The sequence below is a fragment of the Phacochoerus africanus genome, chromosome 1, assembly GCF_016906955.1.
Source record: "Phacochoerus africanus isolate WHEZ1 chromosome 1, ROS_Pafr_v1, whole genome shotgun sequence".
Lineage (NCBI taxonomy): Eukaryota > Metazoa > Chordata > Mammalia > Artiodactyla > Suidae > Phacochoerus > Phacochoerus africanus.
The window spans coordinates 288,618,023-288,642,011 of NC_062544.1; the positions used below are offsets into that span (position 1 = coordinate 288,618,023).

The 23,989-nt window shown below is 57.5% G+C and overlaps 1 protein-coding gene across 7 annotated transcripts in view; it reads left to right on the forward strand.

Annotated features, from left to right (window-relative positions):
* PCNT (pericentrin) overlaps positions 1–23,989 on the forward strand; it is a 104,877-nt gene that overhangs the window by 20,041 nt on the left and 60,847 nt on the right. For all 7 annotated transcript variants that reach the window (XM_047798573.1, XM_047798547.1, XM_047798581.1 and 4 more), the window contains exons 8-14: positions 662–773; positions 2,080–2,323; positions 3,171–3,249; positions 6,557–6,710; positions 7,319–7,536; positions 9,821–10,287; positions 15,407–15,917. In XM_047798573.1, the coding sequence (XP_047654529.1) occupies positions 662–773; positions 2,080–2,323; positions 3,171–3,249; positions 6,557–6,710; positions 7,319–7,536; positions 9,821–10,287; positions 15,407–15,917 (1,785 nt within the window). The remainder of the gene's footprint in view (positions 1–661; positions 774–2,079; positions 2,324–3,170; positions 3,250–6,556; positions 6,711–7,318; positions 7,537–9,820; positions 10,288–15,406; positions 15,918–23,989) is intronic.

Here is a 23,989-nt window from a genome sequence, read left to right on the forward strand (position 1 = left end):
GCTCCACAAATGGGAAGTTAGCAGGACGCTGTGCGCACGCTCTCAGGCCTCTTTCTTCACTGGAGCTCGCCTGCCAGAGCAGGGGACCCGAGGGACTTCTCTCGTCCTTCAGACTAGGAACCCAGCAGTGTCCTGAGCATGGGTTTAGGAAATCGGGAAGGAGTGTCCGGGTCTGCAGACGCGGAGACGTGGGGCCCGGGAGCTGGCGTCAGGCCTCGCGGCTCAGGCGCTGCTCCTGCCTCCTCTGCCCCAGACAGAGGCCGGCTTGGGCCACGCAGCCTGGACCGCGGCACCCCCACCGGCCCTCCCTCATCCCAGGGGAGAGGGGGCAGGAGGGCCCCTTCTGTCCTGTGCCCTGGCTGCAGAGGTGGCACTGCCCTTGCCCCGCGTGCCTGCCCTTGGCCCTGCCTGCGAGGGCGGCTCCAATGGTGCAGGGTCGGCAGGCAGGTGGCACCTGCTCGGTGTGCAAGCTGTTCACGTCTGAAAGACCTGCTTCCCAGGAAGGCTGGTGGAGCAACACGGAGGAAACCGCAACAGGCCGCACAATGGGAGGGAGGCCGCGGCCGGGCCCCCGCACCTCTGGCCTGGGCTTGGGCTGCAGGCTGCGGGTGGGAGTTGTGCTGTCAGGCGTCCCACACCGTCCGTCACCTTCCCGTTGTAGTTGGAGAACCTCCGCGCGTCGTACGAGGAGCTGCAGGCCCGGTCGCAGGAGGAGATCCGGCGCCTGGGCGCCCAGCTGGAGTCGGCGAGGTCCAGCAGGCAGGAGCTGAGCGGTGAGGAGCTTCGTGCGGAAGATTCGGGTCCTCTGTAGAGAAAGCTGTGTCTTTAATCGCGGACCCCCAGCTGGAATGTCGCAGTCGTGCGGTGCTCTTGTAAACCGCCGGGAATGTCGATGCCTAGCCTCGCGGCGCGAAGCTGCTGTGCGCCGCCCCGTTCATCGCGGGCGAGGAGCGAGCAGTGGCTTTGGAAGCTGTGTCTTCGCTCGTGTTAATGTGCCCTGCTCATGTCAGGGCTTTACCTGTGGGCCTGGCCCAGTGCCGTGGCAACGCTCTTCTTGGGCTACAGGTGGGCCCTGCCACACGCTGCCTCCTGGGTCCCGTGGGCTCACCTGTGGCAGGTGTTGTCTGGCTCCTGTGGCCCTGAGCTCCGGTTTTGGAGGGGGCCGCATGTGCCGAGGGCAGCTCACTGGTGGTACTGGGGTGCTGTACAAGACCCCGAGTTGGAGAGGTCTCTGTTGGCGAGTGGCACCTTGGCGGGGGACACGGGGCAGAGACGCGGGCTTGGCAGGCAGGCCTGAAGCTGTAGAAGCTGCCCTGGTGGGTTCGTATCGTGGGGGGGCAGAGACCTGCCCGTGGCGGTGGGAGGGCCCCGCCCGGCCCGGGCCAGGCGCCCAGCATCCAGCAGCGGGTGGAGGCTGGCCGAGCCGGTCAGCTGACGTGTAGGCAGGCTTCCCGTGTTGCAGCTGGTGCCCGTTTGCTGCGTCCTCAGCCTGTGTTCAGGGTCCTCCGGGGACTGTGCTTTGGCATCTCCGTTTCCAGCCACGCTGGGTGAACGCTGCCCCTCGAGGTGGTGGATGCCGGCAGCATCCTCTTGATCGGGTGCTCCTGTGGTCTGTGTGCTGCTCTGCTGCTGTTCACACAGTCCCGCCAACTCGGCGGCTAAAACCACCCACATTTATCAGCTTGGACGTCTGAGCTGGCGCGGCCGTCTCTGCCCAGGGTCACCCACAGCTGCGGTCAACGCGTGCGGCCGGGCCTTGACCCGGCCCCTCAGGTCGAGGCGGAGTCCAGTCCCTGTGCTTGTGGGACCGAGGTCGCGTCTGCTTGCTGCCTGTTGGCCTGGGGCCGCCCATGTTCCTCCCCAGGTGGCCCTCTGTCTTCAGAGCCCCCAGCAGCACGTGGAGTGCTCCTCACGCTTCTGCTCCCTCTGTGGCCCCCGGTGCCGTGTGGCGTGAGCCACAGAGGGTCCCATGTCACGTCGTAGACTCTGGGATTGCCCCCAGCGCCACCCTGCGTGCCTCAGACAGCTCCTGATTCCCCAGGCGGTTCAGTGCGAGACGCCGCTTCCTCTCCCCCGTAGAGCTACACGAGCAGCTCCTGGCTCGGGCGTCTCACCTGGAGGAGCTGGAACACCTCAAGCGGGACTTCGAGCTGCAGCAGCAGCAGGAGAGAACCAAGCACGAGTCGGAGCTGGAAGGATTGAGAGTCTACTTTGAGGAGAAGCTGAGGGAAGCTGAGAGAGGCCACCAGGAAGACCTGGCCCTGTTAGAGCAGCGGCTGCAGGAGGGGAAGGAGGGCTTTCGGCTGCAGCCTGTGGAAACCAGGTGACAGCAGTGGCCGTCCTAAGTTGTGTCTTTTTTTTTTTTTTTTTTTTTAAGGGCTGCACCCGTGGCATATGGAAGTTCCCAGGCTGGGGGTCGAACTGGAGCTACAGCTGCCGGCCTACACCACAGCCACAGCAATTCCAGATCCAAGCCGTGTCTGCGACCTACACCACAGCTCACGGTAACACTGGATCCTTGACCCACTGAGTGAGGCCGGGGATTGAACCCGAAACCTCATGGTTCCTAGTCGGGTTCGTTAACCACTGAGCCTTGAGAGGAACTCCCCTAAGTTTGTTTTTGAAATACAGGGACCTTAAGCTGAGTTGACGTCTAGGTTTGTTTGGGACTTCATGCCACATCGCCTTTTGTTTTAGAAACACACTCTATGCTTGGGTCTCAAAGCAAGATGATGCCAACGCTGGGAGGAGTTCCTGCTGTGGCTGAGTGGAGACGAACCCGACTAGTGTCTGTGAGGATGCGGATTTGATCCCTGGCCTCACTCAGTGAGGCTGCCGAGGCTGTGGCTGTGCTGTAGGCTGGGAGCTGCAGCTCTGACTCGCCCCCTAGCCTGGAACTTGCGTCTGCCGCACATGCGGCCGTTAAAAAAAGGAAAAGCTGGGAGCTGGTCTGCCCTGTGCGCCTGGCGGTGGATGCCCATGGGCCCCAGGCGGGCAGGCGCGTCTTTTGGGACCGCATCTCCCGCTGCCCCCGCGGCTGCAACACTCCCATCACACTCCCGTCGGTCGTCCTGTCCTCGCAGACGTGGGGTCGCAGGGACGGATAGGAGTTGAGTGGACAGCTGCCACGTGGGACGTTCCTGAGACTCATTTCTCTCTGATCCATCCAGCGCCTCTTTAGACGGGACGCCTGAGCCAGAGAGAGGAGACCGTCCGGATGGATGGCGCCCCGGCCTGGAGCGGCAGGAGGTGCGGCGTCTTTGTTCTTACTGCCGGGTAACTGCGTCTGGCGGCAGCAGGTGTGCCTGCAGGTCTCGGGGGCGGGGTCGGCACCGGGGGTACCGTCGTCACCGCAGTTCCTTTTTCTTGCGGTGAGAACGTTCCCGAGCCCTGTCCTCACCCCCTGGAGCAGCACAACACGGTTAATGCAACGCAGTGCTCGTGTCCCTCTGGCATGTGGAGTCGGGCCAGGGTGGAGCCCTAGCTGCAGCTGTGGCAACGCCAGATCCCTCACCCACCGCGCCACAGCGGGAACTCCAGAAATGTGCATCTTTTGGTCCCTTTGCAGTTCCACCCGCGGCTCCATCTGTTCTCGACAAGGTCGGTTTTTCAGATTCCACACGAAAGTGGGATTGTACAGTGTTCGCCTTTCTCGGTCGCACTCGTGGTGCTTCCGGGGTCTCCCACAGGCTCATCTGTGCTGTTGCGAACAGCAAGACCTTGTCCTTTTTCCTGGCTCAGTCGTGTTTCCGTTGTGTGTGTGTGTGTGTACTTGTGTTTGTGTATTCATGTACATTTATTTATGCCACATCTTCTTTACCCAGCTCTCTGCTGTGGGCACTTGGGCTGCTCCCACGTCTTGACTGTTGTAAATGACGCAGCCGTGAACATGGGGGCGCGTGTGTCTTTTTGAATCCGAGCTTTGTTTTCCTTGGGGGTCACCTGGAGGCGGAGGCCGGCTCACACGGCGGCTCCGTGTCTCGCGTGGGAGGCCCCTCCACGCCGTTCTCCATCCGGCTGCGCCGAGTTGTGTGCCCGCCGACCGCGCCCGAGCGGTGCTTTTCCGCCCCCTCGCCTTCGCTGCAACCTTTGTTCCCCGCTGTCTTTTGAGCAGTGGCTTTTCTGGCAGGCGCGAGGGCTCTGTCCTTGCGGCTTTGATGTGCATCTCTCTGAGCCCCGCCTTCTCCTGTCGGCCTCTTGGCCGTCTGCGTCTTCGTGCGCTGTTTGTTCTGGTCCGCTGCCCGTTTTTTGATCAGACTTTGTTTTTCGCTTGTGCTCTGAGGTGCGTGAGCATCTCAGTGACGCGTTGGAATGGCGGTGTTCCATTCACCTTTCGCTGGAAAGTGGGCAGTTTTATGTTTCCAAACCTGAACTTCCAGCCTTTGCACAAAGCTTGTTTCTGGGGCACCCCTCGAGCAGAGGAACGGGTGTTTTGTGGTTTGTGGATGAAGTCTCACTGTGGTCTGCCTGCGCAGAGCACGATTGGCTCAAGGCCTGACCTGGAGGCTGCATCCTGCCTGGCTCCCCCACGGGCGGCTGTCACCCCGCTGCCCTCCACGGGCCCCCAGCCCCCACGTCACACAGGCTCGCTCAGGGGGAGTGGGCACATGCTGCTGGGACGCGTGCTGGGCGGCTTCTCACGGGCCTTTGCGCTCTCCTTCCTGGCCCGGCCTTGCTCTCGGCGCGGCGTGACTGTGGAAGCCTGTGCACCTGCTCCCAGCGCAGAGGAGGCTCTGCGGAGCATGCAGCCCGGGCCCTCCGTGCTCTTCAGGGTCCTGAGTGGTTGTTTGTGTCCACTTTCCAAGCCCGGAGCGAGGGAGGGCCTGGGCGGGCTGCCTCTGTCCCCACCCCGGGCGTCTCATGCTGCTGCTCAGCTTGGCCCAGCAGCTCTTCCTCCGTGTGCTTCGTTCTCCCTCTGAGGTCCCTTTGGGCTTCACGCCAGACCGCAAGGGGAAGCCACAGGTTTCCTGTGGTCCTTCTTTCTCTTATGTTGCTTTTGGGGTTTTTCTTTTTTTGGGGGAGTTGCCCACGGTGTGTGGCAGTTCCTGGGCCGGGGATCAAACCCACACCACAGCAGCGACCCGAGCCACTGCAGTGACAGTGGTGAATCCTTAACCCACTGCACCACGAGCGAGCTCCTGCAGTGGGGTTTCCTCTTTGCGTTTTCATGTTGAGCACCTGAGGGCCTTGCCTGCTAGTCCTGGGTTCTTTTCCACGACCTCCTGCTCGGTGTCAGAGATGGCGTGTTTTCGGTCACCTGTGAAGACAGCTGTTAGTGCCAAGAGGTTTCTTGCGCTCCCACCTCGTCCCTGCTCTGTCTCCGTCCGTCCGTCTGTCCGTGTGTTGTGTGGGATGCACATGGTATGTGCATGGGCTGGTGACCCAAGGCCGTGCTGTCTGTGAGGCTGTCTGACCAGCTGGGGCTCCGCCGGTGCGTGGGGGTGCAGCCTCGCTCCTGGGGCCGTCGGTCTCATCCAGCCCCTGCTGGGGCCCCCGAGGAGAGGGCGCAGGGGGCTGTGCTCCCCCCCGCACTACAGTCGCCAGATCCCCACACCCCCGCCAGGCCACACCTGGCCTCCCTGGTCTGCAGCCCCTGGGGCCCACAGTCACCTGTGTGCCCTGCACCCACTCCCTGGCCTCCTGGGGTCTGGGCACCTCTCACGTGGCTCTTCCCCAACCCTCTGTGAGCGGGCGTTTCTGCATCCCGGGATTGCTGGCTTCCTGCAGTTGGTCAGCTTTCATTCAATGATTACTTCTTTTTTTTCTTCTCCCTGTAGGTTTTTTTCCTTTTCTTTTTAGGGCAACACCCACGACCTTTGGAAGTTCCCAGGCCAGGGGTCTAATTGGAGCTGTAGCGGCCGGCCTGCGCCACAACCACAGCAACACCAGATCCAAGCTGCATCTTCGACCTACACCAGAGCTCATGCCAACCCCGGATCCTTAACCCACTGAATGAGGCCAGGGATCGAACCTGCATCCTCATTGACACCAGTTGGGTTCTTAACCTGCTGAGCCACTATGGGAACTCCTCCTTGTGGGTTTGTAAGTTAAATAATTTCCCTGTCATTTGAGGGAATATAGAAATGACGGAGGAGTTCCCTGTTGGCCCAGCAGGTTAAGGACCTGGTGGTGTCACTGCAGCAGCTCGGGTCGCTGCTGTGGTGTGAGTCTGATCCCTGGTCTAGGAAGTTTCACGTGCCGTGGGTGCTGCCACAGGAGAAAAAGGGTGGAGTTTATGTGTGTTTAACCAAAAGTTCGGTGTGCACGCGTGATGTGTGACTGCGTATGGCGTCTGGCGTGTGTGCCCGGCATACACGTGCCTGCCAGAGCGCGTGCTTCTCTCCTGACTCCTGGCTGTTGTCTCCTTGGCTGTGACTCTGGTGGTCGCTGAGGACGAGCATCTTTGCACTTGCGCGGTCATTGCTGCCCGGCTTCTGCCGTCGTCTCCGAGGCGGGAGCCCCTTGCCCGCGGCTTCCCACCCGTTCCCAGAGCAGAGCAGGCTCGCCCTGCGTTTTGCTTGTTTCTTTCGTCTGGAACTTGTCTGTTGTCCGGCAGGATGTGAGACTCTCGCTCCCTTTAGAAGAAAACCATCGGTGCCAGCTTGCGGTGTGGCAGTCCTCCCAGGAGGTGCAGCTGGAGGCGGGCCTCGTGGGGACCCAGGTGTTGGAAGGGGAGCGGCACGCGGGGCTCTCGGGAGAGCCCGGCTCAGGTGCGCACCTGTGGGGGGGGTCTGGTGCCTGGGCCACCCTTGACTCGCCCCTGCCTGTGCCAGAGGACCTTCCCTGGAGGCCGAGGGGCAGCAGCACAGGGGCACGGGGACGGGAAGCTGAGGTCATCCCGGGGGGGGGCGGGTGGTGGGGCCCAGGAGAGCAGGTGTGAGGCCGGCTGTGGATGTGGAGTCCGGGCGAGGGTGGGCGCTGTCGTCATCCAGCTTAGGGCTGAGGCAGCGAAGCAGAGGGTCCCACTCCGAGGGCCAGCGGTCAGGGCCATGTGAGGGGGCTCCTCAGAGCTGGGCCGGCCTGTAAGCATGCAGCTTGGCATCCTGCGTGAGAGGTGCCCTGTGGCCGCCACTTGGCACGACCCAGTCTCTGGGCACCGATGGGCATGCCCTGAGCCACACTTGTTCCTTCTTGTGCATGGATGGTGATGAGCCCTGGCTGGAGCAGCTGAGGGGCCAGAATCTCTGCCGTCCATAGCCCCCCGAGTAAGTCACCTGGGACCCAGGCTGGAGCTCACACGGGGAGTTTCCGGCTCTCCGTGTAGGTGTCTGAGGCTTTGGATGGTCAGCCTGACGGTCCTGCCTGCTGGCCCCCGCAGAGCTCGCCCAGGCGACCCTCCTGTGCGCACAGAGCGCGGCCTCGGACGTGGGAACGGAGGTGGCGGATGGCGTCTCAGGTCTGGAAACTGAATGCAAGGCTCAACCCCTGCTTGTTTCGACTGAGTTCAAGGAAGAAATCGACATCTTAAAAGCAGAGAATAGAAATTTACGCGAGAAGCTGCAGGACGAAATCCGCCTGCGAGAGGACTTGGAGAAGGTAAGTTGAAACCCCTTGCCCGCTGGGGCCCCGGAGCGCCACTGCGGGGGCTGTCCTCGGGGTCCGGCCGGGCTGTCCCCTGAGCTGCGGGCTGAGTGTGGAGCCTCGTTGCTCCTTCCAGCCGCCTCCAGGCTCGGGGGCGCTGGCCGGCGTCCTCTGCAGGTGTCAGGGTGGTTGGCGCGGCCGCCTTCGGGCCTCGTCCAGCTTCTCTGCCTTGGCGTCCCGAGCCCCAGGCTCCTCTCACTGACCGTCGGTTGTGCAGCTGTGGTCACACGCGGTGCCGAGACCCTGGCTGTGCGCCGACCGGTCCTGAGACGCGAACCTCCCCGGGTCGCTAGCGGGCTCATTGCGCTGCTGGGCGGCAGCCTTGAGGGGACTTCCTCGCATGTCTGGCAGGGCCGTGTGCCCCCTGCGTGGCCGCCGTGCCTGCCCGTGTGGCGCTGCTCTTTCCTGGGGCTTCATTCTCTGCCCGTGGGCTCACAGGCGGCTGTTCCCGCCCCTGCCGGGCCGGCCACACGCTGTCCCTAAACTAAGGCATTGGTGTGATGGGGGACGAGCTCGGGGCAGGCATGTGGGAGCCCGCGGGGCCTGCGGAGGGTGGGGAGCTCCCGGCCAGCCGTCTGGGGCCTTCTGCACCCGACCTCAGGCACTGGCCACTGAAGGATAGACCTTCCGTGAGGGCCCTAGATGCCCACGTGTCTGTGTGTTCCTTTCCTGGAGCATTTTATCCGTTTCTGCGAGCCGTCGGGAGGGCTGTGGAGCGACGCGTCTCTCCTTTTAATTCCGTCAGGTTTTGCTCCAGTTTCTGAGGTTGGGCTGCTGACACGTAGGGTTCTTCTGTCTTCCTGGGAAACACACCCTTTGCTGTTAAGGAGACGTCCCCTTTCTTTCTCAGGCCTCTTCGTATTGACACCCACCTCCTCTTGGGCTCACGTGGGCCCTGCAGCGCTCTTTTGTGTTTTGTGCAGTGATGTGCTCTTTTCTGTCCGTGTTGCTTATAACCTGCCGGCTGTACCTATCTGGCGTTAGTGCCAGGCCGGGCACCGCCATCTCTGTGCTGGGCCACGGCGCAGGATGCCTCCTTGCGTGGCCGGCTGCATCTGGAGTCTGCCCGCACCTGCGGGGTCGGGTCGGCTTGGCCTGCGCGCTGGGCTGGTGGGATCCCGAAGCCCCTTCCTCTGAGGCCCCAACGCACGTCCCTCCGCTCGCAGCTCCTCTGGACCCCACGAGCAAGTTGAGGGGATTTCTCAGTACTCGGCACTGACGATCCGTCACCCAGGCCGCGCCCGTCCCTGGGTGGCCGTGCCCCTTTGCTCCTGGTCCTGCCTCCAGCCTGCCGTCTGGTCCCCTGGAGCGCTGTTTGAGGAGAGTGAGGCTTTGCCGTCACCAAGGATCCGCCCTGAGTGCTCATGGCGTGATTGAGGACCCGAGGTCAAACTCACAGCCCGTTTTGGTTTTGTCTGGTTTCTTTTCTTCTTTTTGGTCTTTTAGGGCCACACCTGCAGCGTGTGGAGGGTCCCAGGCTAGGGGTCCAATTGGAGCTGCAGCCGCCGGCCTACACCACAGGCACAGCAACGCAGGAACTGAGCCACGTGTGCGGCCTGCACCACAGCTCATGGCAACGCCGGATCCTTAACCCGCTGAGCGAGGCCGGGGATCGAACCCACCTCCTCATAGACACCATGTTGTGTTCGTAACCTGCGGAGCCACAACAGCAGGTTCCTGTTTTGCTTCTTTTGACGAGAACCAGGAGGCTCTTGACCCGCCTTCTTCCCTGTTTGGAAACTAGGGCGTCCGCCCAAGTTCAGCTCTCCAGCCCGTCTCCCTTCTCACAGGACCTTCGGGCGCCTGGTTTCAGCAGGTCAGCCTCTTGCTCGGGTCCCTGGAAGCATCGGACACGTGCACGGTGCGCGTGCAGAGGCCTGGCCTCGCCATGCTGTTTGGCTGTCCTGTGGCGCCCTGTCCCCTGGCTGGTGGTGGCTCTGCTGTCTCCTTCCCTGTGGCGGGAGCCCCGGCGTGTGACTGTCTGTGCTCCTGGCGGCCGCAGCCCCAGGGGTACCGTCGGCTCCAGGAGCCGGGATGCGGGGCCGTTCCGCCAGGCAGACGGTCTTGGGGTCGTTCATTTCTGCCCCTTTATTCCGGGGGCGTGAGCCGCAGGCCCGTTGCTCCGTTGGGCACAGCGCCGGTCGTGGAACTGCTCTGTCCTCCGAGCGGGCCTGGGTCCTCGATGCCGGGAGCCTCCGCGGGACTGGCTTCCCTCTTTGAGAGGTCGTGCTGTCTGCAGGTGAAGCGGGACTTGCTCGAAGGTCACCAGGAGGAGCTGAGGCGCAGCGAGCAAAAGATCGAGCTCCTGAAACGAGACCTCGGGGACAGAGAGGCCGCGTGGCAGGTGACCTGCGAGGAGCTGGGGAGAGCGGCGGAGGAGCGGTTGTCTCGGAGGCTCCTTGAGCTGCGGGAACAGGCCGAGTCCGAGAAGCGGTCCTTGACCAACAGGTTTGAGCTTCGAGAAGCCGAAATGAGGCAACTCCAGGACCGGCAGGCGGCCCAGATCCTGGACCTGGAGGGCTCGCTGGTGGAGCAGCAGGGCCGCCTGCGGCAGTTGGAGCTCGGGCTCGCGGGGGACGAGTCTCTGCGGTGCAGCCGGTGCGGCCGGGAGCTGGGCAGCCCGGGCCCCGCGGACCAGGACGGGGAGCTCGCCACGCTCCACCTGCAGGAGCCCAGTGCCCTCCAGCCGAAGCCAGCCCAGAGCAGGTGGGTGACGTCCTTGTGCCCGGGTTGGGTACAGAGTCCCGGGGGGCGTCCTTGTCCTTCCTGTGCTCACGTCGTTGGTGTTCTTTGCACGGTTTCCACTTGCAGTAGCAGAACTTCAGCCTTGTTTCTCTTGGGGAAATGGAGTTCATTCATTAACTCTCTCGTGCATTTTAAATTCAGACAGGTTTTGTCGTGCTTGTTTGGTTTTTTTTTGCTTTTTAGGGCTGCACTTGGCAGCATGTGGAAGTTCCCAGGCTAGAGGTTGAGTTGGAGCTGCAGCTGCCGGCCTGCACCAGAGCCACAGCAACGCGGGATCCGAGCCGCGTCTGCCACCGACACCACAGCTCACGGCAACGCCGGATCCTTAACCCACCGAGGGAGGCCAGGGATCGAACCCCTGTCCTCATGGATGCTAGTTGGATTCGTTTCTGCCACAATGGGAACTCCGTCTAACAGGTGTTTTTTTTTTTAAACAAACATTCTTTCTAAACTATATACATAATTCGCTGAGGTTTTTAAAAACTTTTTATAATTATAGTTGATTTACCATGTTCTGTCAGTGTCTGCTGTGCAGCCAAGTGACCCAGTCATACACACACGTACGTTTTTTTCTCGCGTTCCCCGCCATCACGTCGCATCGTAAGTGAGTGGGTTTAGTTCCCTGTGCGGTGCAGGTGCAGCAGGGCCTCATCCACTCGGAACGCGCTGGTTTGCATCTGCCGCCCCAAGCGCCCAGGCCGCCCTCCCCTCCCCCTCGGCAGCCGCGTCCGTGGCTTGCTTGCTCTTCTGTGGAAAGGGTCACCTGTGCCGTGTGCTAGGTTCCAGATACCAGTGATATCGTGTGGTGTTTGTCTTTCTCTTCCTGACTGACCTCACTTAGGACGAGAGTCTCTAGTGGCAGCCACGTTGCTGCCAGTGGCACGACTTTGTTCTGCTTTGTGGCCGGGTCGTATTCCGTTGTGTATACACCACGTCTTCTGAAGCCACTCATCTGTTGACGGACACTGGGCTCTTTCCTTGTCCTGGCTGTTGTGAATAGAGCTGCAGTGAACACGCGGGTGCGTGTGTCTCTTTCGAGGAAAGCTCTGTCCAGGTGCGTCTTGCCCAGGAGTGGGAGTGCTGGCTCGTGTGGCAGTTCCTTGTTTAGTTTCTGAGAACCTCCGCAGTGTTTTCCCTAGTGGCGGTACCAATTTAGTTGCCCACCGCCAGTGCAGGGGGTTCCCTTTTCTGCACACCCTCCCCGGCACTTGCCAGTGGCTGACTTGTTAGTGGTGGCCGTTCTGACCGGTGTGCGGTGGCCCCTCACTGTAGTTTTGATCTGCGTTTGTCTCATAAGGAGTGAGGTGGAGCATTTTTTCATGTGCCGGCTGGCCGTCCGTATGTCTTCTTTGGAAAATGTCTAGTCAGGTCTTCTGCCCATGTTTCAGTTGGGTGGTTTGTTTTTTTGCTGTGGAGTTCTATGCGTTGTTTGTATAATTTGGTTATTAAGCCCTCGTCAGTTTCATTGTTTGAAACTATTTTCTCCCAGTCCTTAGGTTGTCTCCTTTAAATTTTTTTGTGGTTTCCTTTGCTGTGCAAAAGCTTGTCGGTTTGATTAGGTCCCAGCAGTTTGTTTGGGTTTTTCTTTCTGTTGCCTCGGGCGACTGACCTGAGAAAACCTGTGTACGGTTGATGTCAGAGAGGGCTTTGCCTCTGTTCTCTTCCAGGGTTTGATGGTGTCTTGTCTTGTCTTGAAGCCATTTTGAGTTTACTGTTGTGCATGGCGTGAAGGTGCGCTCCAGTTTCATGGATTTACATGCAGCTGTCCAGTTTTTCCAGCAGCATTTGCTGAAGACACTGTCTTTTTCCCGCTTTATGCTCTTGCCTCCTTTGTTGGAGATTAATTGACCGTAGGTGTCTGGGTTTATTTCTGGGCTCTCTCATTCTGTTCCGTGGGTCTGTCTGTCAGTGTTGGCACCAGTCCCACACTGTCTGGATGACTGGGGCTTTGTAATACTGCCTGAAGTCTGGGAGAGAGATGCCTCCTGCTTGGTTTTTGTTCCTCAGGACTGCTTCGGCACTTCTGGGTCTTTTGTGGTTCCGTGTAAATTTTTGGATTGTTTGTTCTAGTTCTGTGAGACATGCCGTGGGTCGTTTGACAGAGATGGCGTTGACTCTGTAGTGGCTTTGGGCCGTGTGGCCATTTCTACAATGTTGATTCTTCCAGCCCAGGAGCATGGGCTGTCTTTCCATTTCCTCGGGTCCTCTTTCATTTCCTGCTTAAGGTTTTATAGTTCCCAGCATATGAGTCTTTTACTTCCTTGGTCAGGTTTATTCCCAGGGATTTATTTTTTGGGGGGTGTGATTTTAAAAGGTACTATATTTTTGTATTCCTTTTCTAGTATTTCATTGTCAGTACACAGAAATGCAACTGATTTCTGAAGGTTAGTCTTGTGTCCTGCTGCTTTGCTGAGTTCATTGATCGGTTTGAATAGTTTTTGTGTGGCGTTCTTGGGGTTTTCTGTGTATAGTATCATGTCATCTGCATAGAGTGACAATTGTCCCTCTTCTCTTCCGTTTTGGATGCCTTTTATTTCCTTTGTCTGTCTGTTAGCTGCGGCGAGGCCTTCCAATACCGTGTTGAACACACGTGATGAGAGTGGCATCCTTGTCTCGTCCGGATTTCAGTGGGAAGGCTTTCAGCTTTTCTCTGTTGAGTAGTATATCAGCTGTTTGCCACAGATGGCTTTGGTTGTGTTAAGGGGTGTTCCCTCTGTACCCACTTTGGTGAGAGTTTTTATCATGAAGGCATGTTGGAGTTTGTCAAAAGCCTCTACATCTACTGAGATGGCCGTGTGGTTCTTGACTTTTCTTGTGTTGATGTGGTGGATGTTGATTGATTTGTGTATGTCGAACCATTCTTGTGAACTTGGGGTGAATCCCACTTGGTCGTGGTGTATAATCTTTTTTATATGTTGTTGTAATTGGTTGGCCAAATTTTTGTTGAGAATTTTTGTGTCTGTATTCATCAAAGACATTGGCCCATAATTTTCCTTTTTTGGTAGCATCTTTGGTTTTGGGATTAGGGTGATGGTGGCTTCATAGAACGCCTTCTTCTTCAGCCTTTTAAGAAGGATGGGTATAAGTTCTTTGTATGTTTGGTAGAATTCACCTGTGAAGCCATCTGATCCTAGACTTTCGTTTGTAGGGAGTGTTTTTATGACATATTCAATTTCATTTTTAGTGATTGTTCATTTGATCTGTTTCTTCTTGATGCACTTTTGCCGGGCTGTAATGTCTCTAGAAAGTTGTCCATTTCTTCTAGGTTGTCAAATTTGTGGGAATATAATTGTTCATGGTATTTATTCTCTTATTTTTTTTGTATTTCTGCAGTATCTGTTGAGATTTCTTTTTCATTTCATTTTTTTTGTTTTTTTTTTTCTTTTGAGTGTTTTCTCTCCTCTTCCTGGTGAGTCTGGCCGGAGTTTTGTCAATTGTGTTTACCCTTTCAAAAAATCAGCTCAAGGAGTTCCCTTGGTGGCGTAGTGGTTAACGAACCCGACTAGGAACCATGAGGTTGCGGGTTCGATCCCTGCCCTTGCTCAGTGGGTTAACGATCCGGTGTTGCCGCTGTGGTGTAGGTTGCAGACGCGGCTTGGATCCCGCGTTGCTGTGGCTCTGGCGTAGACTGGTGGCTACAGCTCCAATTCGACCCCTAGCCTGGGAACCTCCATATGCCACGGGAACGGCCCAAGAAAATGCAAAAAAAAAAAAAAAATTAAAAAAACCCAGCTCTTGGTTTTATTGATTTTTTTTTCTATTTTATTGATAGTCTGTCTGATCTTTATGATTTCCTTCCTTCTGCTGACTTTAGATTTTGTTAATTCTTTTTCTAATTCTCTTAGGTGGTAGGTTAAGTTGTTGATTTGAGTTTTTTTTTGAGGAAGGCCTGGATAGCTATGAACTTCCCTCTGAGCACTGCTTTGAGGCTTCCCATAGATTTTGAATGGTTGTGTTTTCTTTATCATTCGTCTCAAAGTATTTTTTAATTTCCCTTTTAATTTCCTCGTTGACCCATTGATTTTTTAATAGCGTATCATTTAGTCTCCATGTGGTCAGTTTTTTCTCATTTCCTTTCCTGTGGTTGATTTCTAGTTTCATGGTCACAAAAGATACTCGAAATGATTTCTGTACTCTTAAATTTGTTGAGGTTAGTTTCGTGCCCCAGTATGTGGTCAATCCTTGAGACTGTCCCATGTGCACTTGAAAGAATGTGTATTCTGATTTTCTTTGAATGTAATGTCCATGAGGTCTCATAGGTTAGAAGGTGGTTTGTTCTAAGCTGTTATACATGACACTCTAAGGTCTTAAGTAGATTTAGATGGGGTTTGGGTTTGCAGCCCCTTGGCAGACCTGGGCTGCAGAGACCGGGGTGTTGGTCCCACCTCCTGTGTCAGCTGTTCCCCGGCCTCTGAGGCAGGTGCACGAGCTTCTGCTCTGGGGTCTTCCCGACCCACCTGTGTACCGAGGGATGCAGGCGCGATGTGCACACGCGGAGGCCTTGGCGCCCTCCCATGTTGGCTGAGGGGCACGAAGGCTTTCACGGCGTTTGGCGTCCCAGCTTTCGTCGTTCACCTGGACACGCCCATGTTGGCGCTGCCCTGTAATGGGTGCCCCATAGACTCTGGCCTGCTGGGGCTCTGATGCTTCACTTAGGGGGTGTCCTCTTGCTTCTTGCCGGCCGTCGAGGCCCGCAGCCCTGCATCACAGCCCTGATTTTCCCCGAAGCAGCTTCTGAGGTCTCTCGAGGGCTCCTTGTAGCCTGGGGGCTCCTGCCTGCGCCCCTGCCCCTGCCCCTACCCCGTTAAGGTCCTGTGGCATCTGTTGGACGTGTGCGTGTGATTTCTCACCCTCAGTCCTGCCCTTTAGTCTGTAACAGGGACGCCTGGGCTCTGAGCACCTGGCTTCAGGGGCCCTCTGCTGGCTGCTCACTGCTGGCGGCAGGGCCCAGACCCTTTGCAGCACTGGGCGGGGTACACGGTCAGATCCCGAAGGCCGGCTCCGTCCCCGGTGGAAGTGGAGTCTCTGTGGGAAAGTGTCGGTGGGAGCTGCCCTCTGCTCACGTGGCTTGTCGTCTCAGGCTTTTAGGAGAACGCCGAGCAGTCACAGCGAGATTGGCTGCCGAGCAAGATGCCGTCCTGCGGGAGGCCCGGGAGACGCAGGCCCGCCAGCTCCAGCTGCTGCAGGAGCAGCACCAGCAGCAGGTCCTGTCCGTGACGGCGGAGCTGGAGGCCAGGCACCAGGCCCAGATGCAGGAGCTGAAGGCGTCCCTCGAGCGCGAGCAGTGGGCTCTCTCCGAGGCCCGGGCGGCTGAGCTGCAGGCGGAGCACGCGGCTGCCGTCGGTGCTCTGGAGACCAGCCACGCGTCTCACCTGGACTCTCTGGCGGCCCGTCACCTGTCTGAGGTGCAGGCCTTGCAGGGCAGGCACAGGCGGGCCCTGCAGCTTCTGCGTGCGGAGCTGGAGGAGCAGCTGCGGGAGGACGCGTCTCCCCGCGAGGTCCTGACGCGGGTATTCAAGAAGCTGAAGCTGGAGCGGGACGAAGAGCCTCCGTGCGCAGGGGATGGTCCCGAGCTGCCTGGGGCTTGCCAGGTGAGGTGCTTCCCCGGCCTGGGGTCCCCTGTCCCCGCAGGCGTCAGCTGCACGTCCGTGCGTGTCTCACGCTCTCCCACCCGCCGGAGCCCCAGGTTTCCTGGGGAGGTGCGTGAACCACAGGGAGCCTACGGGTGGTTTGTTCCGAGGCTTTGGCTCTCGGTCCTGGGAAACGCGGCCTGTGCACGTGGTCACCTCCCCCGTGAGCTGGCAGGGGCTTGCCCTGCTCCCCCCACCCTTCCTCCGTCTCCCCTTTCTTCCCTCGTCCCCTGGCAGGTGCGCTTAGGTTAGTATGAAAGGGAGTTTCTGGAGAAGGCCCCATGGCCCCGGCTGGTGCCCGCCTCTCCTCACCTGCAGGCGCATGGTGCCTGTGTGTCCTGAACAGGACACGTCTGTTTGGCCAGAGCTTCGTCCCATAGCGGGAAGTTGGTGTGGGATGGGCGGCCCTGGGCCTTGGGCCGGGCCGGGCGTGCATGCTGGGCGCTCAGGGATGAGCGGCCGCCGCGATACGATTCAGAACCGCTGTTCTGACCCCTCCCACTTGGTCCCATATTGAAGAAGCAGATGCTCTGGCTCCCAAGGAGAAAGTCCCAGGCTCGCGGGGGCACAGCTCAAGGCGGTCCTTTGCTCCTGGGACGCGGGTGATGAGCTGTTCCTGGGAGGGCTCGGTCCTGTGCTCCTGGGAGTCTGCTCTGGAAGTTAGCGTGTCGTGCGCCTGCTTGTCTAAGGGCGGAAGGGCCAGGTGCCTGCCCTGACAGGTGTGCTGGCTCCGTGCTCTGCTTCAGCTCTGTCTGCTCCCCGTGCTCCGAGGGTGAGATCTTGAGGGAATTCTGGGGGGCAGAGCACGTTCCCTGTGGGATCCTGAACCTCTGGCCCGTCCTTGCGAAGGGGGTCCCAGGCAGGTGCTGGGCTGTCCCTTCGCGGGCTCCTCCCTGGGAGCACATCGAGCCGCGGGAACTTGCAGGGCTCTCTGATGCCGTGGGAGGCGCCCGGCTGGCAGGGCTGTGTGAGCCCCGGTTGTCGTCTTCACTTTCCTCCCACGCAGACGGACGCCCTGGAGAAGGGGGCTCATTCCCAGCCTCTAGTGCAGTTAAACTCGGTTCTTGGTTTGTGTGGTTTAAGGAAAGTGAGGTTCTGGAAGCTGTCAAGGGAGAGAGGCATGTATCTTCTACATGTGGAAACTCTGGTTTACACCACGGCCGAATTTATGAGTGTGAATCCACCGATGGGAGGCTGTGGAGTGTTTGTCACTGTGCAGGCGGGAGGCGTGGGTAGGGGGCGGGGTGGAGGCTTGTGTGTGCAGTGCCCTGCGCACGAGCTCTGGGCAGGAGGGGCCGGCCGCAGCCCTGCAGGGGTGGAGACACCCGCTGGAGGAGGGCAGGGCGCAGGCGGAGGTCCTGCCTTGGAGCAGCAGCACCAAGCAGCCCTGCAGGAGCTTGGATGTGCACGTGGCCAAGGTGCAGCAGCAGGCTCTGCAGGACCGGGCTGCGCCAAGGCCCGTGGTCCAGCAGAGGGGGGCACAGCCCTCCACAGGCTCCACCCAGTGCCCTGGCTCCCACGTCCTGTCTTTCTTGTTTTCATGGTGCTGACACCTGCTGCCTCCCCATTTCTCAGACACCCTGCCTGCACCCGCTCTGAACAACGCTGGATCCCTAACCCACTGAATGAGGTCAGGGATTGAACCTGCATCCTCATGGTTCCTAGTCGGGTTTGTTACCACTGAGCTACAACAGGAGCTCCAGTACTTTTTAAATTTTTTATTTTCATTTTTTTGGCCACCACCGTGGTGTAGAGAAGTTCCTAGAACAGGGATGAAACCTGCGCCAGAGCTGTAATAACCAGAGCCACAGCAGTGACAATGCCAGATCCTTGAGCCACCAGGGACCTCCTGAAGTTAGTGTCTAAACTGTTTCTTCACATGGAGGGTCCCGGAAGAAGTGGAGGAGCCGACAGTGGTAAAGGGAGGTGTAGACAAGCCGTGTGCCTCCGTCCTGCTGGAATGACGGGGCGTCGGCAGTTTCCTCTGCTCTGCTCCTTGGACCCAGGTTGCTCTGAGCAGGTTTCCCGCATGGGCAGAGGTGAGAGGACGGGGCTCAGGTGGTTCCAAGAAGCCCCCGCTGAGACCCGGCGGAGGCCAGACTCGCACTGTCACTGATGACGCCCACAGAGCGTCTTCTCTTCGCGGCGTCCTCGCCTGTCACTCGGCTTTTGTTACAGAGCACGGAGCTCCCTCAGTGTTCCCTCAGAGTCCCCTTCGTCCCCCCAGTGTCTCCTCAGTGTCCTGTGTGCCCTTGGTGTCCTCGGCGTCCCTCCGCCCGTAGAATCCAGTACTGCGGGGCCCTCACGGCAGGTGCAGGGCGGACACGGGCCTGGCCGCCCCTCTGCCGTCCACGCGGCCCTTGTGAGAGGCTCGCAGCCGGGGCGCTGGCCTCTGGGTGCCTGGCCCCAGGGGCATCGCAAGGCGGACCCTACGGCGGCCCCTCGGTCCGGGGGCCGGGGCTGGGGGTCCCATCGCCCTGCCTTGGGCACACGGGCTCCGGCCCCGCGCCTGGCTGTGGAGCGACGCGCGTGGGCGCCTGTCCTCTTGTCCCCGGCGCCGCCCAGGCATCTGTGCTTCGTTTCTGTCCCTTCTCTGGGGAGCCGGACTCCGCCCCGCCCCCCCCCCCTCCCCCGGGGCCTGTCGGCGACACAGGGACCATGGCGCCCTTGGGCGCGGCAGGTTTGGTCTTCTGTGTGGACCCTCCGCGCGCCCAGAGCACCTCGGGGGTGTTGTTCTGGTTGCAGGGGGGGTTCAGGTGCTGCTGACGTGACGTCCGAGGACCTGCCGTGTCTGGCTGGCCTCAAGGGGCTGCGGGGAGGTGGGACGTGCTGCTTCTCCCCGTACTTTAGCTCTTTGTTGGAGAAAGTTTCAGCACACACAGAAGCAGAGCCGTCCAGGGAACCTCGGGGTCTGCCTGCCGCCGGCACCAGGCGGCCCCAGGCACCCGCCCCAGGGTGCTGCGACCGCGCCCCGGGCTGACCTGCAGGACTGACGGGGCTCCCTGGGTTTCGTCGCCCACCCGCCCCAGTTCGTGTCCCTTCCGGTGCATGGAAGAGGATCAGATCCAGACCCGCACGGGGCCTGACGGGCACGGGGTGTTTCACGCTTCCTGTGGCGTTGGTTCATACCGCTGCTTTATTCCCTGCGGTGTGTTGCCAGCCTTGCAGGGAACGGGATTCAGGTCCGGGCCTTGGTGAGAATATTCTGGGTGGTGGCATATTCTCCCTGCAGTGTTCGCTCAGACTTTACTTGCAGACAGATGTCCCCAAAGCCTGGGCGTTCCCTAGGATGGCCTGGTCATTGTCCCCAAAATAGTGGGGACGTGCTGTTCTTCCTCTGTGAGCATGTTTTGTTTGGGCCACAAATATCTTTGCACCTGTTTGAAAAGCAGCGCCGCTTGTCAGAAGAGTCATGCACATGCGCTGGGGGGCAATTTGATTGCTCCCCAGGTCGCTTCCCTTCGGCGTGTGGTTGCGAGAGAAGTCTCTGCGGACGGAGATGAGCACTGCGTGGAGAGAAGGCCCTTGTCTTGGTCACACCGAGCGGTGGAAGGACAGGAGCAGCAGCAGGACCGCTGTCGATGGGCCAGGCCCTCTTTTCTCGGGGGAAAAAAATCTGTTCATATGACTTTTGAAAATATTAAGAGAACTTGTGGTTGTTTTAGAAATAATTTGAATGTCTTTAATTCATTATCACTTGAATTTATTCATGTTACTACCTTGGTATTTTTTGTGCAGTGCTGCTTATTTTTTCTTCTTTGGGAATATCTATTACGTGTCTGTCTGTCTGTCTTTCTTTCTTTCTTTCTTTCTTTCTTTCTTTTTTTTTGCCTCACCTGTGGCTCGAGGAAATTCCTGGGCCAGGAATCCAGCCTGCAGTGCAGTAGTGGCCCAAGATGCTGCAGTGACAACAGTGGCTCCTTAACCCACTGTTCCACAAGGGAACTCGGCTGTTATGTTTTCTTAGTGATTAAAATATATTTGACGTTTCCCACGTAATTTTGTAAAATTCTAGGAAAACCTGGGAATAACTGTTAAAAACCATCTTTTTTCATCATCGGCTTTCCCATGTAGAACATGGCAAATTAAACAGCGTTTGCTCAGGCTGACGCAGGTGATTGTCTGGGAGGCGGTCTCAGGCGGGTGTGCCGTGTGGAAACCCCTGGGAGCCCATCTGGTCCGGCCGAGCGGTGTCCGGGGACGATCCTCTGGCCTGTGGTGCAGGCTTCCAGGTCCCGGGGCTGGAGCCGGGGCCGCCGTCTCGCCGTGCTTGGCGCGTCTCTGTCAGCTGCCTTAAAACCTTCCTGGGGAGTTCCTGTTGTAACCCCGCGGTCATGAGGCCCACTAGGATCCGTGAGGATGTGGGTTCGATCCCTGGCCTCACTCAGTGAGTTAAGGGTCTGGTGTTGCCAGGAGCTGTGGTGTAGGATGCAGATGCGGCTCAGATCCTGCGTTGCTGCGGCTGTGGGCTGTGGTGTTGGCTGGCAGCTGTGGCTCCGATTGGACCCCTAGCCTGGGAACCTCCACAGGCCGAAGGTGCGGCCATAAAATGCCAAAACAAAAACAAAAACCAAAACAAAACCCATCCTAAAGCAAAGTAAGGGTTAAGAAATGCGTCATGTGCTTAGCTCCTGGCTGTCATTAGCAGGTGCAGCTCCGTATTGGGGGCCCGTGGGGTTCTCCATGGGGCAGACGCAGAAGGCGCTTGGCCCAGGTGTCCTGGCTCTTTGTTCCCCTTTCCCAGACAGGGTTCCGTGTGGAATGCACCCTGAGGCCCGGAAGGACCACATGGCCAGAAAGAGGCAGCCTGAGCCCAAGGGCAGTTCTCTTGCCTGTGCGGTGCAGGGTGCAGGCCGCCGGGACTCGGGCGAGGGGGTGTGGGGTGCTCTTGGACTCTGGCCTTGACCTCACACAGAAGTTCGCACAGGTTTGCCATCAGGACCTGGCGGCTGCAGCCGTCCACCGAGACTCGTGCTTACCTGTGCGTTGGGGGGGGGGGGTTGGCCTGTTCTCGTTTCCCCAGTGTCCTCCACCATGGGTAGAAGTATTTCACATGGAGTCTGTTTGTGGGGGTAGGGAGCGGGGCTTGTCCTCCTGTCTCGGGGCCTTGCTCTGCTGGTCTCCGGTGCCCGTTGGCATTCAGGTTCAGGGCTTTGTTCTGGTTCGCCAGCATTTTGGGGTTGTACACAGGGAGCCCGCATCTCTGGTCAAACCTGGTTTCTGTCAGGGCTGCAGCATCCTTCCTAGCTGTGAACCAGCTGGATCAAGCCTGCCCTTCCTGGAGCTGGTTGTCGTGTAAATGAGACAGTTTAGGGGCTTAGGAAACTGTTGTGTGTCCTAACTTGAAGCTGCACCTGAATCCTTCCTTTTAAAGGATCGAAATTAAATCTCTTTCAGGAGAGTACGTTCATAAACAACTGTGATCTGTGTTAACTCAGAGAGGAGCTCCAGAACCTGAAAGTGTAATTCAGGTGTTGTGCTTGCAAGCCCTGACGTCTGATGGTTGTGACGGAGGCGAGAAGCCAGCGTCTGCGAGAGTGACTCGAAGTTTCAGTGAGCACCTGTGTGTTGGCACAGTGAAAACGGGCGGCTCCGCATGAGCCTCCAGGGCAGCACAGGTCCTGCTGACTCCCCGCACGCAGGGCACCCGGCTCCTGCGGAGCTTGAGGCCCAGCGCTCCGCTCTCCTGGTGCAGCTGGAAGAGGAGGCTGAGCTCAAGTGTCTGGCGGAGGCACTGCTGGAGCCACCGATGGCACATTCGAGGATACGGGGACAAAGAGTGACCTATTTTATTGCTGTCCTTTCTCTTGTGCAAAATAAATAACAAAATTTTATTCTAAATTAATTTTGATGTGAAATTAAGACACTCTCGTTGTCTTAGAAACAGATTTTTCTAGGCAACTTTTTTCTTTTTCTTTTTTTGGTCTTTTTGCCATTTCTTGGGCCGCTCCCGCGGTATATGGAGGTTCCCAGGCCAGGGGTCGAATCGGAGCTGTAGCCGCCGGCCTACACCAGAGCCACAGCAACGCGGGATCTGAGCTGCATCTGCGACCTACACCACAGCTGACGGCAACGCCGGATCCTTAACCCACTGAGCAAGGGCAGGGACCGATCCCGCAACCTCATGGTTTCTAGTCGGATTCGTTAACCACTGCGCCACGACGGGAACTCCCTTTTTTCATTTTTATATTTAACTAGTTAGTATGCAATTTCTTCGAAGAAATTACCATCAAATACATCTGACCCTGAACAATGTCTAATTAGGGGCGCTGACCCTCTGCACAGTTGAAAAGCCAACAGTAGTTTGCAGACGACCCTCAGGACGTGTAGTTACTCGGATCTGCCCTTCCTCGGCTTCAACGGGTTCGGCCAAGCACAGACGGTGTGCGTCTCTGGTATTTACTCTGGGAAAAAAAGCGCCTGTGAGTGGACCCACACTGTGCAGCCCCATCTTCTGTTCTGCTCTGCTCTGCTCTGTTCTGTTGTTGGGCTAAATCTGAGCACGTCCGAGTCCTGTTCACTGCCTTGCTTTGGTGAGTCAGCAGCGGCCACGTCAAGCGAGCCTCGTCCTCCTTTAAGGAGCCTATTTTCACGGCAGGGTGTTTGCAGGAGGAATGAGCTTTCAATACCATTTCTCATGATAGTTTTTCTGTAGGGTTTTTTTTTTTTTCATTTATAATGGTTTTTATTTTTTCCATCATAGCTGGTTTACAGTGTTCTGTCAGTTTTCTGCTGTGCAGCAAGGTGGTCCAGCCACACACACATATATACATTCTTTTTCCTCACATGACCAGGCTCCATCATAAGGGACTAGATAGAGTTCCCAGTGCTACACAGCAGGATCTCATTGCTTATCCTTTCCAAAGGCGATAGTTTGCATTCTATTAACCCCAAATTCCCAGTCCCTCGCCCTCCCCCCTCCCCCCTGGCAACCACAAGTCTGTTCTTCAATGTCCATGATTTTCTGTTCTGTGGAAAGGTTCACTTGTGCCATGTATTAGATTCCAGATCTTTTAATTACAGCTTTTGTTTGTTTGTTTCCCAGACTGAATTATCTCTTTTGACCTGTCTTCATGTTTCCTGATTCTTCCACCCACTTGAATCTGCTGTTGAGCCCCTCTAGTGAAATTTTCATTTCAGTACTTGTGTTTTTCAGCTTCAGAATATCCATTTGGTTTCATTTTATAATTCTCTTTGTTGAGGGGCTCTGGTGGGGGCATGTCGGTCAATACTCTGGCAGAACAGTTTACACCTTTGCCTTAGGTTTCATTTCCTTTTAAGTTTTTTGGTCAGCCTCTTATTAGCTCTGGTTGTTATCACTGTCACAGGCCACTGGGATGTTAAACAGTTGCTGCTGATTGTTTTTAACAAATGGCTTGGGTATAGGACTGTCTAGGTGAGCTCTGCATTAGATCAAATAAAGACCAGCTTTGAGAATGGAGCTTTTCAATGAGCTGCCAGACAGATCAGTTAGTGACAATTGGTGATAGTGCTTTGGGGGAGCCGCAAACCCATTCTTTCCCTCCTCCTTCCTCTGTAGCTGCTGAGCTGCATTTTCAAAGCTATCTCAGACCTTGGAGTGATGGGATTAGGGCAGGTTCAAACACTCCAAAGCTTCCTGTTCTGATGGAAACTCAGCCTTTGTTTTTAGTTTATTTTTTAAATTTTTTCTGTCTTTTGGCCATTTCTTGGGCTGCTCCTGTGGCATATGGAAGTTCCCAGGCTAGGGGTCTAATCGGAGCTGTAGCTGCCAGCCTACACCAGAGCCGTAGCAACACAGGATCCAAACCACATCTGCAACCTACACCACAGCTCACGGCAATGCCAGATCGTTAACCCACTGAGCAAGGGCAGGGACCGAACCCGCAACCTCATGGTTCCTAGTCGGATTCGTTAACCACTGAGCACAACAGGATCTCCTCAGCCTTTGCTTTTAATAAACTCTTTAATTTCCAGAGGTCTGAAAAAGTTGATTTTTGACAGTTTTGGCCAACTTTCTTACTTCTTTCATAGAGGATTTTTGGAGGTTCTTA